Source organism: Jaculus jaculus, chromosome 5 (assembly GCF_020740685.1).
Source record: "Jaculus jaculus isolate mJacJac1 chromosome 5, mJacJac1.mat.Y.cur, whole genome shotgun sequence".
Lineage (NCBI taxonomy): Eukaryota > Metazoa > Chordata > Mammalia > Rodentia > Dipodidae > Jaculus > Jaculus jaculus.
The window spans coordinates 81,165,803-81,183,607 of NC_059106.1; the positions used below are offsets into that span (position 1 = coordinate 81,165,803).

A 17,805-nucleotide genomic window follows, 5' to 3' on the forward strand; every position below is an offset into this window, starting at 1 on the left:
CCTATAGCTCACAATTTGGCTAGACTTAGCCAGTGTAGTACAAAGATATTTTTCCTGAACCATTTGAGGATTAAGTTCCTGAACTCATGTCTCATTACTGCAAATGCTTTATATGCATTTCCTACAAGCAGAACATTTTCTTACCTAACTAACACAATATCAAAATCAGGTAATTAACAATCCACAAGCCCCATTCAAGTTTTGTCAGTTGTCTCTGGGATGATTGGTAATCATGGGTTGCATTTAGTTATTGAGACTAGATCTTTTAGACTTTACTCAGTAAACTTTCCTTGACATTCATGACCTTGATACTTTTGAAGATTATAGGTTGGCTATTGTGCAGATTGTCCCTGTATGAGGGTTTGTTTGATATTTTCTTATGATAAGGTTCAGGTTGTGCCTCTTTGATAGGAGTGTCATAAAAATATGATGTTTTGCCGGGCGTGGTGGTGCACGCCTTTAATCCCAGCACTCGGGAGGCAGAGGTAGGAGGATTGCCGTGAGTTTGAGGCCACCCTGAAACTCCATAGTGAATTCCAAGTCAGCCTGGGCTAGAGTGAGACCCTACCTCAAAAAAAAAAAAAAAAAAAAAAAAAAAGTTTTGTCCTTCTCACTGCATCCTGTCAGGTAGCACATGATTTTGATTTATCCCAGTATTGATAGTATTTGTTTATTTTTAAATATTTTAAGAAATTTATTTGCAAGCAGAGAGAGAGAGAGAGAGAGAGACAGAGAGAGAGAGACATAGACACACACAAAGAGAATATGCACACTAGAGCTTCTAGCCACTGCAAACGAACTCCAGCCACATGCATCACTTTGTGCATCTGGCTTTACATGTATACTGGGGAATTGAATTTGGGCCATCAGGCTTTACAAATAAGTACGTTCAACCACTGAGCCATCTTTCCAGCCCCAATGTTTGTTTGCTTATTTATTTAGGTTTTTTGAGGTAGGGTCTTATGCTAGCCGAGGCTGACCTGGAATGTAGTCTCAGGTTGGCCTTGAACTCACAATGATCCGGATCCACCTCTACCTCCTGAATGCTGGAATTAAAGGTGTGAGCCACCATGCCCGGCTCCCAAGGGTTTATTTATTTGAGAGAGAGAGAAAGATGTAGACAGAGAATGGGTGCGCTAGGACCTCCAGCCACTGCAAATGAACTCCAGACACATGCGCCACCTTGTGCATCTGGCTTACATGAGTCTGGGGAGTTGAACCTGGATCCTTTGGCTTTGCTGGCAAATGGCTTAACCACTAGTAGTCATCTCTTCAGCCGTTAATATATTTTTTTAAATTTTTTATTACTTGTTAGAGAGAGAGAGAGAGGCAGATAGAGAGAGAATGGGTGTGCCAGGACCTCCAGCTACTGCAAACAAACTCCAGATGCATATGTGTCCTCTTATGCTTCTGGCTTATGTGGGTCATGGGGAATTGAACATGGATCTTTTGGCTTTGGAGACAAGCACCTTGACCACTAAGCCATCTCTCCAGACCCCAATCTATATTTTTGATCAGTCGAACAAGTTGATGTCTGTGAAGCTTCTCTGTTGCAAAATTACTTCCTATTGTAATAAGAATTTTGTGAAGTGCTTTGAAAGTATAAATTTCTCTCATTAACAACTTTAGTTGTATTTATTTAATCTTTATGGACTCATGCTCTCCTGTTTATTCAGTGCATTATAGTCCATCACTATCATTATTTGTTGACCAGTGGGAGTACTTTGCAGTAGGCTTTTGTGTCCTCTGATATGTTCCTTTCATTTTTTGAGCATGTCCTTGATTTCTCACTCAGTAGGATGTGTCTGCCCATTTCTCCCAGGAATTCTAGTTTTTTGAGTGGAGAATGGTGTTTAGAAGGCAACTGTGTGCCAGGTGTGCTTATTGCTGTTGAATGATGCTGTTCCTGGCCCATCCCTTGAAAAGCTAGAAAATCTATGTGCGTGCATATTTATTTGTGTGTGCATAAATCATTCTTGTAGTTATATCTGCATTTGTTTATTCATATCTGGACCAGAAACCATGAGTTCACACTCTTACTTTCAGTTCCATCTAACACCACAGATTGTCCCCCTTTTTTCCTCCAAGGTAGGGTCTCGCTCTTGCTCAGGCTGACCAGGAATTCACTATGTAGTCTCAGGGTGTCCTTGAACTCATGGCAATCCTCCTACCTCTACCTCCCAAGTGTTGGGATAAAAGGCATGAGCCACCACACCTGGCCCTTTTTTTTGGGTGGGGGGGATTCAAGGTAGGGTCTCACTGTAGCCCAGGCTGACCTGGAATTTACTCTGTATTCTCAGGGTGGCCTCAAACTCATGGTGATCCTCCTATCTCTGCCTCCGAGTGCTGGGATTAAAGGCATGTGCCATCACGCCCGGCTCATTTTTTTTTTTTTAACATTTTATTTTTATTTATTTATTTGAGAGAGACAGAGAGAGAATAAGAGTATGCCAAGGCTAATGCAAACAAACTCCAGAAACACACACTACCACATGCATCTGGCTTACATGGGTTCTGGGGAGTCGAACTTAGGTCCTTAGGCTTTACAGGCAAGTGCCTTAACAACTAAGCCGCCTCTCCAACCCTGTCTCCCTTTCTTTAACACAGAGAAACCTGGTTTTCATTATCCTTAATATATGCACTTCTTTGCTTACTCTCTCTGTGTAACTAATTTGTCATTGTTGTCCACTGCCCTTTACCCCCTCCCTCATGAATGCCCTTTTAATCCTGTCCATGACTCCCATTATACTACCCTTGACACAGATGCTTCCCATGCCTGCCTACATCTCTGACATGATACAAGACACCTCTGTATGGATGCTCTTCTCACCTGCATGGGCTCTGACACTTCCTCCAGATCCTTTGACTCCACCCACTCCAACTGGTATAGATACTTGTCTGTCTTTATTTACTATTTTTAATGGTTTTAGGATTGAATTTTTCACAAGAGAAATAAAAAATTATCTTTTTTTCTTAACTTGAGCTGAATTTGCTTCTTGAAGCAAAGAAGTAACTGCTGACAGAGCCTCCTGTCTTTTTTATTTTATTTTGCATGTGTATGTTTGTGTGGCGTGTGCATGTTTGTGTGGCGTGTGCATGTTTGTGTGTGGATGCTAGAGGTTAACCCTTGGGAATCTTACTCAATTGCTTTCACCTTACCTTTTTTTTTTTTTCCGAGGTAGGGTCTCACTCTAGCCCTGGTTGACCTGGAATTCATCACTATGTAGTCTCGGGGTAGCCTTGAACTCACGGCAATCCTCCTACCTCTGCCTCCCTAGTGAGTGCTGGGATTAAAGGCATGCGGCACCATGCCCGGCTCACTTTACTTTTGGAGACAAAGTGTCCCATTGAACCAACTGGGGTAAACAAGCCAACCCCCAAGCCACAGGGATGTTCCTGTCTCCTCCTCCACTGGGATTACAGGTGCATGTGCTCATGTCTGACATTTTACATGGGTGCTTGTCAGGTCACTTTTCCCACTGAGCCGCTAGCTCTTACTGTCTATTCTTCATGCTTCCTTCAAGTGGTCCTTCTTTTTTTTTTTAATTTACTTTTTTTAAAAAAATTTTTATTAACATTTTCCATGATTATAAAATATATCCCATGGTAATTCCCTCCCTCCCCACCCCCACACTTTCCCATTTGAAATTCCATTCTTCATCATATTACTTCCCCATTACAATCATTGTAATTACATATATACAATATCAACCTATTAAGTATCCTCCTCCCTTCCTTTCTCTACCCTTTATCAAGTGGTCCTTATTGATGTGAGTGAAATTAGGTGAGAAAACAGTCTGCAGGCAAGAAGACCTCTAGCTATCAATGTATTGGCCATGGGAGGAAATAGGACATGTATAGTGTGACCTTTAGGGGCACACTAGAACATTCTAGGGATGTAGGAAACATTGATACACACACCTGAGGCTGCCTTAATGGCACCTATGGTTGGCCAAGGGGCAGAGCCAGCTGGATTCTACTGGTTGTGATAGTAAGCTAACTTACTGTGCTTGATACTGCTTTTGGAACTTCCCTTGTGCTGTCTCATTCTCACTGAAGGAATAGGTACTATCATTACTTTTGCCATTTCACAGAAGATGAATTGAAGAATTAAGCTTGTGCATGGTGCCATTGTTAATAAATGCTAAAGTCAAGACACAAACCTGGAATTCCTTGTTAATTATGACATTTAGATGCCTGTAGTATTTGCTAGACAGAGTTTAATTGATTCATATACTAGCTATACTGTAGACACATTCAAAAGGTCAGAAGTCTTGTTGGTTGGCCTGGTTGGTTTGAAGAGTTCTAAGGCTCTGCAGGACTTTGTATATAAACTAGAATGGTCAGTGGAACAGACTCCTAGTCTGTAAGTTCTCCCTGTACTGCTCAGGAGTCAGGGATATATTGGGTTAGTTTTTGAATTCTGGCTTTTAGAGGGACTTCATAGAGCCAGCCTTTACTTATGTGGACTGGGAGTTTTGCACTGGGGGGCAGGGAGGCTGTAAAGTGATGGTAAAAATAAGCGCTGTGCTTGTCTAGGATCCATGAAGAACTTAAAATCCCGTTTGGTCTTCACTCAGTCCACGGCATTCCACTATAGGGATAGGGAAATTAAGGACCCGCACTGACATATATCCTAATAGATTTGCAGGCAAGTTATTATAGCTGTTCACCAAGTCAACAGAGAGCTTGGAAGAGAAATGAGACTTGACATTGTCTTTTTCTGTTCAGATAGTAGTGAGTAGTGTACTCTGATGCCATCCTACCCTACATAGAGGGAGCCAGGTGCCTACTTGTAGCCATTCAGAAGCAAGCCTTTGGCTCTGTTGGAATGGGGCATCAGATAGCATAGACTAGTGGCCATTTCTGTATTGAATGGTAAGGTTTCTTGTTTGAGGATTAAAGTTGAAGGGAATTTGAGTTTTAGGTATAAGGGAGTGGGGAAGGATACATTTCTGCTTTGTTCCTTTTTCTCTTCCTCCCTTCTTCCCTTTCCTTTCTTTCTTTCCTTCTTTCTTTCAGATTGGATTATTTATGAGTAAAACTTAGGCTTTGATTTTTATATTTAGCTAAAACCTCAGAGGAGCAGATATTGTACAAATTTAAAGGGAAAATGTAAAGGAAAAGTGATTCAAATTTTTTTTTTTTTTTTTTGCACATGTTCCCTCAGAAAACTTTACTAGACTTTTAGAAATGTTCCCATTACTGCCACATCTGGGTTTTCTCTTTCCTTCCCTATTTAAAAGCCCTATAGTTGTTCAGGGCCTCTAGGAGAGAGTGAGACTGAAGGCAGCAAATGAGGAGGCCTGAGGCTGTTGCCAGCTGTGCTCTCCAGGCCTTCATTCCCCCAGGGTGCCACTTACCAGTGTGGGGGTTGGGGACCACCAGAATGTGGAGAACAACCTCCCCAGGGATTAGCTTTGTTGGCTTTCACACTTTCATGTTGGGAGAAAGGTGGATGGTATGTGGAGGTGGCAAGACACAGGCAAGCGGCCCAGGGGCAAATGACATGTAAGGGAGCTGAGGAGATAGCCTTGGACATTTCCCTTGGAGTCTATCTGCTTAGTGTCCAGTACGGATTGTGCAGTTGGGTCCCCTCATGTTACTTTGGGACGCTTAGCTTTAAAGTTAACTGTTGCCACCTGAGAAGTGACCGCAGAGTTTTTCTTTCTGCTTTCTTTTGAAGTAGAGCTCTATTTAAAAATGAAGGCCACTATTGCATGTTGTTTTGGGAATGATCTGGGAGACTCAGAGCTGTAATAATGCTGCAGGTGCTGGTGTTAGGGTCTTGAACTTTTGCAACATATATTGTAATTTAGAAAAAGGGCCCAGAAGCACTGGGAGTGGCTCAGGTTGCATGGATGTGCCTGAAGACTAGATGGAACAGGGCCACAGTGGGAGGGAAAGTAACTAAGGCTCTCTTGTTTTGTTTTGTTTTAACTTTCCTCCCCTAAGTTTTAGATGCCTCTGGATGTTCAATGCTAGCACCTTTACAGACTGGAGCAGCTCGATTTTCTTCATATTTACTTTCAAGAGCAAGAAAAGTGCTGGGCTCCCACTTATTTTCTCCCTGTGGTGTTCCGGAGTTCTGCTCCATATCCACCAGAAAGCTGGCGGCCCACGGCTTTGGCGCATCCATGGCGGCAATGGTGCCCTTCCCTCCCCAGCGGTATCACTACTTTTTAGTGCTGGACTTTGAGGCTACATGTGACAAGCCACAGATTCATCCTCAGGTAACTGTTGCATCTTTGCTTCAGAAATGGTGGGATGGGCAAGGAGGGAGGGAAGAGAGTCTTACTTCCTGGGACCCAGAGGCTTTTTCTTATGCTGGCCTGGCTTTTAGCTGCTCAGCTAGAGTTCTTGTCATAGGAAGCAGGATTTGATTCAGATATGCCAGGGCCAGGTAGACCTGAGAAGTTTCTGTGGCAACCTGGACACATTGTTCTCTCTAATTTCAGCTTTTGAGAATCAAGATATTTCCTTCTGTCCCATTCTCCTCTTTTTTTCTATCCTCTTTTCTCCTGCAACTGCTACTTGTTCTTAAGAAGCACTGTGGTAGTAGTAGCCAGTCCTTTCTTTGACCCCCCCCAGTGAGCTTACCTTCTGGTGTTAACACTTTTGCACTGAATGGGAGATAACTCTGTCTCATTAATAGAATATAGTGGAAGAGACAATGTGTGACTAAGGTCACAGGCTAACTTGTAACAGATGTCATAGTCTGCTTTGCTCTTGTGGATCATTTGCTCTGGCAGACTCCAGCTACCATTCTACTACACTCAAGAAGTCCTGTGGGAAGGGGGAGGGGATGGTGGGTGGGGAACAGAAGTCCTGTGGAGATGTTGTAATCCAAAATCCTATACCAACTTGCCAGTCATGTGGAAGAACCATCTCGGAAGGGAATTTGCTAGCCCTAGTTAGGCCTTCAGATGACTATAGCCCCAGTGTGACTTTGACCCCAGGGGAGACCCTCAGCCATCCATACCCCTCCCACATTCCTGACAAATAATCATAGATTGCTGATGTTTTAAGCCACAAGTTTTGGGATTTTTTTTTTTTTTTAAATTGAATCTCTCTGTTGCCTAGGCTGACTTTGAACTCACTATGTACTCCAGACTGGCCTGGAACTTGATATCCTTCTGCCTCAGCTACCACACCCTGTTTGGCATGATGTGTTGTGCAGTGTTAGATAACCTGAACAGGTACCACAGTTAGTCTGTTGGAAAATTTCTTTTCTCCTTTAGTCACCAACTGTGTACAAAGACTCTTTATAAGGTACTGTGACTAGGAAGTTTAGATTAGCAGCAGAGAGGTACCTGTGCTGGGTGACATTGAAGGGCTTGCTGTTTGAGGAATGGTTAGGGCTGATGTGATCATTTACTATAGTATAAGGACCTCAGGTATGCCCAACTTTAGTATTGCAATTCTTCCCTTCAGGGCTAAGTGTGCATACATTTGGAATGCATAGTCATGTCACTTTGGTGGGAGTTAGCTAGAGGGGAGAACACCTTAAACATTGGGACTTGGTGGGGGGGGGGCAGGAAACACTGGGGACTATACAAAGATAACCTGGCTTTATTTCTCATGGTTAAGCCCCCCCCCCCCGCCCCCCAGGAAGGCTGGCGGTCTATAGAATGGTAGATTTATTTTATCTAATCCCCTCCCCTTTTTCCTTTCTTCTTTCCTCTTTGCTGTTCTCTGTTAAAGCAGTGGTTTGCCTTTAGCACATTGGAATCCTGTCTGCTGAGGCCTGGAAGACCAAGAGCTGGATAAGGACAATGCCCTAAGGGAAGGAACTTTGGGAGCTGCCCAAGCCACTGTTACTTTTTGCTTCTTTGCTTTGGCCTGTGCTGGGGAGCTGGGGGATGGTTGAGAACTATGGTTATGTAGACTTCCAAGTTGGGAATCTGGGATCCATATTCTAATACCCCATATCATTTCCCTTGCAGTCGCTGAGTAAGCCTACACATCTCTAGTGCCTATGATTCACCTCTCTTCTAAACTGCCATAATTGCTTGGCACCTCCGTTATGGCATTTGCTGCTACCTGGGCATGCTGTGTATGTGATTTCTTTTTAATTTTTCTTTTAAAAATATTTATTTATTTTCAAGCAGAGAGGGGGGTGAAGAGAGAGAGAGAATGAGCATGAGAGAAAGGGAATGGGCATAATAGGGCCTCTTGTAAGTGCAAACGAACTCCAGATGCATGGGCCACTTGCATCTGGCTTTATTTGGGTACTGGGGAATCAAACCCAGGTTGTCAGGCTTTGTAACCAAGGTCTTTAACCACCAAGTCATCTCTCCAGCCTCATGTGCTGTTTCTTTCTTTCTTTCTTTTTCTTTTTTGGTTTTTCAGGGTAGGGTCTCACTCTGGTCCAGGCTGACCTGGAATTAACTATGTAGTCTCAGGGTGGCCTCGAACTGTTGGTGATCCTCCTACCTCAGCCTACCAAGTGCTGGGATTAAAGGTGTGCGCCACCACACCCGGCTATGTGCTGTTTTTTATTTTTTCAGTTAGGTTATATTCTCAGATAATTAGGTAGCTCTATTCTCTTGTCCCACACATAGGGTCCTGCCTGAAGGTGGAACATAATTCATGTCTCAGTTTGGTCATCAGTGTTATCTTTCATCTCTTTGTCAAGGGATTGTTTATTTATTTGTTGTAATACTGAAGACATTGTGCAATATGGATTTAAATTACTTGTATCACTAACTTGTTTCCCAGAGTTAGGCACCAAGGCTTTCAAGACCCAGGCTGAGTTAGAGCTTGGTACTACTGTTTACCAGGATCTGAGCCTGATTAAAGATTATCTCTACAATCAATGAACCCTGATGATGTGATTTCAAGGGCACTTAAGGAATTGGCTTCCTTGGTTCATTATTAGCAAAGCATTAGCTGCTGCTTTAGAGAATTCGGAAAGACACATTTGCTGTCTTGCTTATCTTTAAAAGGGAATGCGAGTGGTCTTGGAAATTATAGACCCGTTAGTTTACTGTGATTCCAGAGAAGATACTGGACCTGATCATCAGGTAATCAATCAGCAAACAGCTAGAACAGCATGGAATGCTGAGTAATAACTTATAAGGGTTTGTAAAGAAGAGCAAATCCTGTCAGATCAATCTAACTTTTTGCAGTGACATAGTGATGGATTTGAGTGGATCTGGAGCAAGTGATAAATGGAACACATCTCAACTTCATTGAGCCTCTACAAGGCTATGATCAACAACAGGTGGGAAGACGAGTTTATATTTACTAGTCTAGCTTTGGCCCACCCTCAGAGGAGGGATGGGATGCCCGAGACTTGTTATTGGCAACTTAAAGCCTCCTCCTTGTTTTGGAAGGAGGGGATCTTTAAGATTTCCAGGTAGCAAGATCCTGATAGAATTTAGAGAAAACTTGGAAGATTGATTAGAGAAGTTTTTCAGTTCTAGATGGGATAGCATTCTTCTAGTGAGCTTATCATAAGTCAAGTTCTGATCAGAGGTTCTGCTGTTTCAGGTCTTCTGGTCAGCAAAGGAAGTAGAGAAATTGGAAAAGCTCAGGATAAGAGGAACAAAAATCACTATAAGCAAAAAGTAAGACTAATGAGAAAAGAAATGGAATATAATTTTGACAACTGATTTTTAAACAATTATTATATTTTACTTATTTGAGAGAGTGATACAGAAATAGGCAGGTAGAAAGAGATAGAGAATGGGCACGCCAGGGCCTCCAGCCACTGCAAATGAACTCCAGTTGCATGTGCCCCTTGTGCATCTGGCTTATGTGGGTCCTGGGGAGTCAAACTGGGAACCTTTGGCTTTGCAGGTAAGCACCTTAACTGCTAAGCCGTCTCTCCAGCCCTAATAACTGATTTTTTTTGTCTATTCTAAATAACTTCATGGTGTGGAATAGTTATTAGTGTGATAATATCTTTGTCTTTATTTTAATAAAGACAAAAAGAAGCAAATTTAAATGGAAGCAGCAAAGATTGACACTGAGGACAAGAAGGAACTTCCAGAAAAGACAGTAAAAGGGCTAAATTTAGAATGTGATGTGCCTTCACTTTTAGTGTCCAAGATCTCTGCAAAGCTCACTTCTGAATATTGCACAGTATGTCAGATCTTTGGGTATGTAGGAGACAGAAACAGGTTTTAGGCAAAGGCCTGATATGGGGCTCATTTCTCTCTTTCTCATTTTCAAAAGTCTGTGAGTCAGCTTATTGAGACTATCCTATAGGAATGCTATCATGAAGCACTAACAGGTGTAAGCTCTGTTGTACTTGGGTAAATAGCAATATTGGTTATAAATGTGGTAAAACATCTGGTATTTTCCATTTGTCATGATTTTTTCTGTTTATTTTTGTACTTTGTTCAGCTAGGTGAAACTATAGTGGTTGCTTTGCCAGTAATGGGCGTCCTTGTTGATTGTGCTCATTTTGTTTTACATATTTCTGTTCAGATTAACATGATAGATAGTAGTTTAATAGGAGTCTTTTTCATTGAAAAACATTTTTTCTCACATGTGAATTTGGGTGGTTAAAATGTTTCAGAGCCTCTAAATTTTAGCATATGGTTCCTTTCTTGTTTTAAGAATTATTTTCTGAGCCGGGCGTGGTGGTGCACGCCTTTAATCCCAGCACTCGGGAGGCAGAGGTAGGAGGATCGCCTTGAGTTCAAGGCCACCCTGAGACTACAGAGTTAATTCCAGGTCAGCCTGGACCAGAGTGAGACCCTACCTCGAAAAACCAAAAAAAAAAAAAAGAATTATTTTCTGATACAGAAGCTGATTTTTATCTGGCTTGAGAGAACAGTGGTGTCTTTGTCCTCACTAGCAGGAGTTTATGTTGCTTACTTTGGTGTGGATGTGCTGATGTGATGGTGTTGTAGCCTTGGGTCCCAGAGCAGCCTGAAAGCTTTGGTCGGGTCTTTAATTGTGCATCTTTAACCCCAGGGCAAGCGCTCTCACCACCTCAGTGTTCTGAGGAGACCAGAGCAAATGTCAGTGAGGAAAATGAGGATAGGATAGGCCACAGCTAGTGGGGAGGATGAAGTCACCTCAGCTGTCTGGATGGGCAGGGAGGGAGGGGCCGTTAAGCTCTCCGCATCTGGCTACTGCCTCCAACCCTTCCTGAGTGTTCCTCAGTCTTCTGACTAACCTTTCTTACTGCTTAGCTGTAGCCTGCTGCTGTTTTCCTTCTCATCTGCATTCAAGGGCCCAGAACTTGGAAGAAAATGACCTTTGTGCCTGAGACTTTCTAGTGTTTGGTCTTTGTCCATAGGGGCTCCCCCCACCACTTTCAGAAACTTGAAGAGACTCCATCTGCATTTTGAGTTAGAACTACAGCCGAAGGAGTTTCTCTTTTATAGACAACTGTCCAGACGCTGGGTTATTTTTGGAGGGTAGGGTGCGGGAAAGGGTTGATGGTGACAGAAGAAAAGGAATAAGACAGAAGAGAGGGATGACCTAGAGTTGGCAAATCACTGCTAGTCTTTTGTGAAAAGAGACGTTTTAGAATATTTTATAGGAAATTGGTTAAGATCTCTGTAAATCAAACTACATTGATTCTCTTTCTTCTCCAAGGTTGAAAGACAAGGTGCCCCCACCCCCAATGCTTCTCTTCTTTCCACAATTATCTTTTTTCCTTCTCTCTGTTCTTGTTCCTGTAGTCTTCAAGTGGACAGAAAGGCTACTGCTCCAAGAAAATCCAAACTTTCCCTCCCTCCCTGTTAGCTTGTCCTGGTTTTGGCTTCTCCAAACTGGGAGGGGTTGAGCCATACTTTTTAGCAGAAGAGTCTGGTTGCTGAATTTTGGTCCCTCTGCCTACGGCCTGTTTCACCTACATTTTTTTTCTGTACAAATAGGCAAAGGCACTGATGCTATTCTTCTAAACTGGGAAATGAAATGCAAAACCGACGTTAATGTAACATTATGGTTGAGATTAAATGCACCCAAATCAGGAAATTCAAAGTTATGCTTCCCCCAGCAACTATAACTCAGCCTCATCTGGCGTGTGTAGTATTTTGTGTTAGTGTGGATGGTGTTATATATTAAGACATTAAAGTTAACACCATAAGCAGAACACAAAATGCTTGAGGGGGCTGAGTTATGACGACTGTGAGCCATAAGTGTTCTTACACAGGCTCCCGACTCCTAGAATAATTTTTTCCTTGCCTATCAGACCAATTATTGCCTTCCTTTTAGTTATATCTGTACTTTAACACATCTCTTTTTCCAGGGTCACTATAAATGAATTTCACTTTTGGTAGCCATTAGTGGCAGGGAGAATAGGATGGCCCACTAGGTCCTTTTGTCTTTTTTGTCATTACCTCCATAAATGTGGTGCTTCCCCTTCCTCTCCACAGGCTGTTGTTTCCTTGGTCCCCCACAGGGATGTACTTCCATGGCTCCTCACTAGTGCTGTGCATGGGAACAAGCTTTGCTCTGTCCAGGTCTTGTAACTCCACATGAAAGCCAAAGGGCCCTCTGTATTTGGAGCAGACATAGCAATGTAGAAGTAAAATATACATCTCAGGGAATGGAGCACTGATGCATGGTGGTGCTGCCTTGAATGTTTGGCATAGCAGAGACATGATCGAAGTGGGTTTATTTGCTCTATCCAGACTGCTTCTCTACCTTCCTCTGAGTTTATACCTTTAAGCTGCCATGATATGTTGTTAGGCTGTGGAGTTGCCTGGGGGTGGGGCCAGGAATTTTCCTTGGAGAGTATTGGGTCACTGGTAACAAAATCACCACATAATTTAGTACAAATCAGGAAACATCCCCCCTAGCCTCTTATTATCTTGGTGGTCTCCCCAGGGCTGAAAACAGCTGTTGGAATACAGATTTGTTAGGCACTGGGCTAAGTTTGGTGGTAGGGAAGAGCTCTAAAGAATAGGACCATTGATAAATGGTGAATGAAACCAGGGACTGTAAAATAACAGTGCCACTGGGCTGTTTTTTCGGGTTTTTGTTGGACTGACAAAACAACTACGCAAAGGAATGGGAAGGACCTCATTTTAACCACCTTAGAGGTATGAAAGGGCCTTTTTTTTTTGAAAGGGCCTCTTTTTGCTCTGTGGATAGCAAGTACTAGAATCTAAAGATAAGTAAGAGCCAGAGCCAGTCCCTACCCTCAAGACGCTCAGAATTGAAGAGAGTAGGCTTACCTAACAGGCAGTGCACTACCTGCCTAATACCTGCCTCATGGTTACATAGGCAGGTTTTGGTGCAGTGAGGGCACAGTAGATGGGAGTCATCAGTCATGTTTCCAGTGTGCAGGAAGGCAAATAACTTTATTTATAAGAAGTTTAAACAACCCAAAGGACCATGTAGGCCTAAAGCCTCACACTGTTAATGCAAGGATAAAGGGATGGTGTGTGGTGGTGGTGGTGGGGTGTTTCACAGAATATAAAACAGGATGTATTGGCCCAATTCTAAAAGGGAAAAAAAATCACAGACAAACTGACCTGATTACAGGCTTGTTTGTGGGAATGTTAAAAATGAAGAGAAAGCCGGGTGTGGTGGCGCACGCCTTTAATCCCAGCACTCGGGAGGCAGAGGTAGGAGGATCGCCATGAGTTCAAGGCCACCCTGAGACTACATAGTGAATTCCAGGTCAGCCTGGACCAGAGTGAGACCCTACCTTGAAAAACCAAAAAAAATAAATAAAATAAAAAAATGAAGAGAATAAATAATTTGTGTCTAGTGAGTATTTTCACTGTTGAGCTAGTTGGATTATCTGTGTCAGTTATATGCTATTTCTTACATTTGAGTTAGAAGGTCCTGTTGCAATATTATAAGTGAGAGTATGAAATCTAGAGGAGGCTTAAGGGAGTTTGTGCCAGTAATGTCTGGGCACAAAGGGTGAGGGTCAAAGTGTAGATATGTGAGCTGAGGCTCTGAAATACTGTCAAGGAGTCTAAATTGATGTGTCAGCTGTCACTGAAGGTAGTTGTTGAGTGGAATGTTAGATCTGTAGGGAGCTGTAATGACTAAAGAATGACATGACATCTCTCGCCTTCCTCAGAGTACTGGGGATTTGGGTTTGGATCTGCTAGGACCTACTTTCAATAGACCTCTTAAACAGATAAATGTCTGATAGGCTAACACTGAGAGGAGTGAGGAAGGAAGGAGGCAAGGGGGTCTTGATAATGAGCAGATTGCCAAGAGTGGAGGGATGGAAAGTGTGGAGGTAGAGGATGAACTGTCCAGTTAGCCTGTGCTGTAGGTGCGGCACCATAAAAAGCATGCCAGCATGTGGAAGAAGGGTGAGCGGGGAGGTGGTATCCACGGTCGGGAGGAGTGCATGCGTTTTATTTTTTCTGCCCCATCCTATCTTGAATTTCTTCTCCCTATATTTGATTATGTTTCTTTCTTTCTTTTTTTTTTCTTTTGGTTTTTCGAGGTAGGATCTCACTCTGGCCCAGGCTCACCTGGAATTCATTCTGTACTCTCAGGCTGGCCTCGAACTCAAGGCAATTCTACCTCTGCCTCCTGAGTGCTGGGATTAAAGGCGTGTGCTGCCACGCCTAGCTGATTATGTTTCTTTTGCAGGCTGATCTCAGTTGTTTGATACAAAGAAACTGATACTAGGAGATGCTTTCTCCATCTCTGTGTTTCACTGGGAAAAAGGACTGAATCATTTTGATTAAGATGTTATTGGTATGATTATTTGTTATCCTCTTACCCTGGGTGTACATAGTACTAAAAAGCCCCCGTAGCATTACATTTGTGTGATGAGTTTTGAGCTCTAGCTGTGAAAATTGAGCCTAAAAGCCCAAGACAAGAGTGTGCCTGGGTTGCCACTAGTCCCCTCCAAGTCCCACCCTCCCCAACTGGCAAAAGGAGTACAACCCAGACAAAGCCTAAAGCCCCAGTAAGGTGCTAAGAGAATCAGGAGTCTCTGGAGGGAGAAACCACCTCAGGGAAGCTTTTATTGTGAAGTTGAGTTGCCTTAGAATGGTTTGCTATTTGGGTTCTGTTCCTGCATTTAGTTGGCCAGGGAGGGATAGGAATATCTCTGGATCCCAAAACAGGTCCATTACTTGAGTGACTCTGCTGTTCTTCTAGGGCTGTGGTCAGTGTCTAGTTCTGGGGAGCCATTCCAGCCAAGAGCTGATCTAAGTGCTAAATCTTGGCAGAAGCTCTTATTTGGAGATGTTTATGCTCCTAAAGGTAAAGAGTCCAGAGTGTGTGGTGAGGTTGGAGGCAAGTTAAGTGGGTCAGAAAGGGAAGTTTCAATATGTTGTTGAATAGGAAGGTTGAAGCAGAAAGTGCAACCACTGCCAATAGGAAAAGAAAGAAAGATGCTCTAAGCACGACTGTGGAGAAACTTGTTAGATACATTACATGAGGGAGATCTTAATAGTGGTGGAAATGGAGAGACGTTGTGTGCCCTAACCTTTAGGAATGCTGGGAGCTGTTTCACAGCTCATAACTCCATTAGATTCTAATGTGCTGCCTGAGAGTCATGAGTACTAAGAGATTTGATAAGGAACAGAGTAGCACTAGCAGCAGTGAAAGGCCAACTGGTCAACTGCAGGGGATTGGTAGTTAATTGGGGTAGAATGAGGAGGGGATTCACGAATGGGATCAGACATGCCATTTGGAAAAGGTCTTTCACTGGAAATGTAACAACTAGAGTAACAGTGTCAGCCCAAAAGGAAGTTTATGGTAATAGTGTAAGGTAGGGTGTTAGTGATGTTGGCAAGGAATCTTCACTTAATGCATCAGGATCTGTAGGAATTTCTTATGTTCCTGTTCCATATTTGGGCCGTTATTATTGAGGTCTTTTTCAAGACTAGAGGCAGAAAGACAGATTAGCCAAGATCCTGACTTGTGTCTGTGATAAGAGGTTTTCATAGAAAAGGTATCCAAGCCTTCTTTATGATCCATTAGAGAATAGTGTGCTGAGCACTCTGGAGTAGCAGATGCGTTGATCTTGAGAAGATTCTAAAGGCGCAGGCATCACCATGACAAGAACTCTTGCTAGCTCCTGGCAGAGATGTACTATCTCCCTCTATTGAGTTATGGCTGGGACATATCAGTTTTTCTGTGTTAACTTTTGGTATTAATGATGAGATGTATAAAGGCAAGAGCCAAAGATGGCTGACAGATCTAAAGTTTTGTGTCTGGGTACTTAAAGTGAGAGTAAGGGTGTATTCTGAGAGGACCTGGGAGCCTGGGACTCTGATTCTTACTTGTTTGGTACCTCTATTATAAGGAATTAGTCATATTGATGTTGCTAAAGTATGGTCTGGTCTGAGAACCAGCAGCATCCACATCAACTGGGAGCTTATTAGAAATGTAGAATATCAGGCCCTACTCCAGAGCTAAATAGAATATGCAGTTTGACAAGGTCTTCAGATAATTTGAAGTCTGAGAAATAGGTCTGTAGTCTAGACCAATGTTTTTCCAACTTCAGTGACTAGAAAGCTGACTAAAGCCAAGATTGCTGGCCCACACCATGGGGCTTTTGGTTCACAAAATCTAGGATGGGAGTCAGGAATTCTCCCTCTCCCCCACTAAATCATTTAGTTTTGCTTGAAGCAATGGCTGAAAAACTCAACTCCAGAAAAAAAAAAAAAAAAAAAAGGCTGAAGATAGCATTCTAACATTGTTTAACAATTGCCCCTTTATGTGACATGATAATAATGCTCATAGGTTTTTTTTTTTAATCTTTTGTGGTGCTGGAATGTGAACCTAGAATTTCATTTAGACAAGTGCTCTACCACTGAAGTGAGCTATATCCTCAGAATAAGACTTTGCATTTCTAACAAGTTCCCAAGTGGTGGGATGTTGTCTGTGAGGTGCTTTTCCTTGAGAACAGTTGACTTCCTTAGCTTTCTCATCTATGAAATAGGGGAGTGATACCATCTTAACTGTGTGGTGATGGGGGAAAGATTCATTGCTTTGTGGGCAGGATGTCAGTCTATGTATTGTTTGCTTAGTAGTAATCTTAAGTTTTTAAGGATGTTAGACTAGCACAACTATTTCCTTTCCTGGCTTCTGGCCATCAGGTGTGGACAGAGCAGGGAATCACTGAGGTAGGGATGTCGTCTGTCTTCTGAGTAGTCAGCAGCAGTGGTTGGAGCTGTGGATGGGGATTACTAAGCAAGGCCTTCTGAAGCCCAGCCAGCTTTTCTGGGCTCCTAGCCAAGTTGTCTAACCAGAACACTTTCCTCATGAGAGGGCCTGTTTCTTGATTACCTGTTACCTCCCACCCCCATCTCTTCACCACCAGCTAGTGAATCTTTAGGGCAGTTTTTGATTGATAGAAAAATAGTCTTTGTGTAACCAAACTGATTCATCTTGGAATCTTGAACAAGTTATATGATTTTTCTCTACTGACCAATTCATGTACCAAAATCGCAGAATGAGGACTTTGGACCTTCAGGATAAGGGGAGCTGATGTAGAAGCTGTTCTGATGATAGTTAAGATGTATAGTGGTTAGAGCATGGACTCCAGAACTTGACTATCTGGATTTGAGTTTTGTCTCCACCACCTATGAGCAGAATAACCTTGATTAAGTTACTAGTACTCTATATTTCAGTTGCCTTATTGGTAAAACGTAGCTAATAATAGTACCAATCTTACAGGACTCACGGGAAAATAAAATGAACTGATACATGTAAGTGCTCAGAACAGGGCCTAGCATGTGTCTGCACTTAATAGCAGAATCAGTACTAGTGCTGTTCTGACCCATGGCCTTGTAGGAAGCTGTTGGGATACAGTGGTGGCTAGGAGATGAAACTTACTGCTCTGGGAGCACAGAGTCTTCAGGCCTTCTGTCCACATAGACATCTGTTTTTCCTGCACTGGAATCA

General features: G+C 42.8%; 1 protein-coding gene across 5 annotated transcripts in view; it reads left to right on the forward strand.

Annotated features, from left to right (window-relative positions):
• Window positions 1-17,805, forward strand: part of Eri3 (ERI1 exoribonuclease family member 3) — a 163,486-nt gene that overhangs the window by 14,565 nt on the left and 131,116 nt on the right. For all 5 annotated transcript variants that reach the window (XM_045150816.1, XM_045150814.1, XM_045150815.1 and 2 more), the window contains exon 3: window positions 5,956-6,233. In XM_045150816.1, coding sequence (XP_045006751.1) covers window positions 5,979-6,233 — 255 coding nt within the window. In that variant the 5' untranslated portion in view covers window positions 5,956-5,978. The remainder of the gene's footprint in view (window positions 1-5,955; window positions 6,234-17,805) is intronic.